At 58.7% G+C, this 1590-nt stretch overlaps 1 protein-coding gene across 1 annotated transcript in view; it reads right to left on the bottom strand.

The window, feature by feature from the left end:
• The window catches only part of TNIP2 (TNFAIP3 interacting protein 2), an 8529-nt gene that overhangs the window by 3096 nt on the left and 3843 nt on the right, over positions 1 to 1590 (bottom strand). Inside the window, exons 3-4 of the mRNA XM_011936743.1 lie at positions 1138 to 1386; positions 831 to 950 (exon numbers count right to left, since the gene is read on the bottom strand). Of these exons, the coding sequence (XP_011792133.1) occupies positions 831 to 950; positions 1138 to 1386 (369 nt within the window). The remainder of the gene's footprint in view (positions 1 to 830; positions 951 to 1137; positions 1387 to 1590) is intronic.

The raw sequence follows: 1590 nt of genomic DNA, 5'->3' as shown, positions 1-1590 counted from the left end.
TTTTTTGTATTTTTAGTAGAGACGGGGTTTCACCGTGTTAGCCAGAATGGTCTCGATCTCCTGACCTCGTGATCCGCCCGCCTCGGCCTCCCAAAGTGCTGGGATTACAGGCGTGAGCCACTGCGCCCGGCACTTCTCCTGGAGTTTTGCAAAGCACGTCAGTGAGGAGAAGGAAGAGGCCATGGGTCATACACTGAAGAACCTCACCGGTTCCCATTCACGCCAGGCCTCCCTCAAGGTACCCCATGGTAGGAAGAGCACTGAGCCCAGGGGTAGAGTGAGGGGCCCCTGGCCTGCAAGGCCCAGCTCCACGTGCCAGGCTGAGCTAGGGGATGTTACTGGACACCCAAGGCCATCATATCTATGTGAGAGGGTAGGCAGAGTTCCCGCCTCACAGACAGGTCAGGACATGTGTGGAGCTCACGCTTGGAGGCCCGAGACAGGCCCTCTGACTGCACGACAGTGACGGACGGGCCCGGGGCCTGAGGCCCGAGACAGGCCCTCTGACTGCACGACAGTGACGGACGGGCCCGAGGCCCGAGACAGGCCCTCTGACTGCACGAAAGTGACAGATGGGCCCCGAGGACAGCCACCTGTCCTCAGGCCGCCATGCCAGCCTCCTCCATAACTAAACAGTACAACAGGGAAGCTTTCCATGACCACGCCCAGGTACTAGGCCAGGTGGCTCTCCCCAGAGCAGGGAGGGGCCCACCACAACCCTCATCACCAGCAAATCAGGGCCTTGGCAGACACAGAAAGGCTCTAAACCCATGAGAAGAAAAACAAAAACACTAAACCTAAGCAGGAAGAAAAACGCCTTCATACTCTACCTGTCTCCAGGACACCTGGTGCAGCAAAGAGGTGACCTTTTCCTCCAGTTCTTGAATCCTACTTTGAGCCCGTTCCCGATCGGCCCTTTCTGACATGAAGTCATCCTTGTAAGCGAGAATCTGAAGAGGCGAGACACACATTTCTGTTCAAGGAAAGAGAAAGTGTCCCCCAGGCTTCTCCCACCCCCACCATGACCACTGCCCACTCAGTGCCACCAAGCCTTCAGCCCAGCCTGTCCCATGATTTCGGCCACCACCAGCCAGCAGCCATCTGGTCGGGGCCGTCCAGAGCCCGAGGGACAGACACCTGCTGTTCCAGCATCTGCACCCGCTCCAGTGCAGCGTCCCGGGCCGTCCTGGAGGCCGCCAGCTCCTGCTTCACTTCTGCACAGTCGTTTATTTTCTCTTCCAACTGTCTGTTGAGCCGGGAGATCTCCTTCCTCATCAGCTCGGGCTCATGTGGGGTCTGCAGCCCCTTGAGCTGCGCATGGAGCCCCCTCACGTATTCGTCCCTGCTGGCGTCGTAGCGCTGCCACTTGGCATTGAGGTCTTCAACCTGAGGAGGTGGAGCCGGAAAGCTCACGGCGAAGGCAGCGGACAGAGCTGCTCAAGCCACACCCAGGGGGAACCATTCATCAGCAGTGATTTGCTGAGTGAGCGTTTCCTCTTTTTTTTTTTTTGAGACGGAGTCTCCCCCTGTCGCCCGGGCTGGAGTGCAGTGGCCGGATCTCAGCTCACTGCAAGCTCCGCCTCCCGGGTT

Source organism: Colobus angolensis, unplaced genomic scaffold, assembly GCF_000951035.1.
Source record: "Colobus angolensis palliatus isolate OR3802 unplaced genomic scaffold, Cang.pa_1.0 Scaffold157, whole genome shotgun sequence".
Lineage (NCBI taxonomy): Eukaryota > Metazoa > Chordata > Mammalia > Primates > Cercopithecidae > Colobus > Colobus angolensis.
Note: the sequence above shows the minus strand (reverse complement) of the source record. Positions and strands in the feature narration are given on the sequence as shown.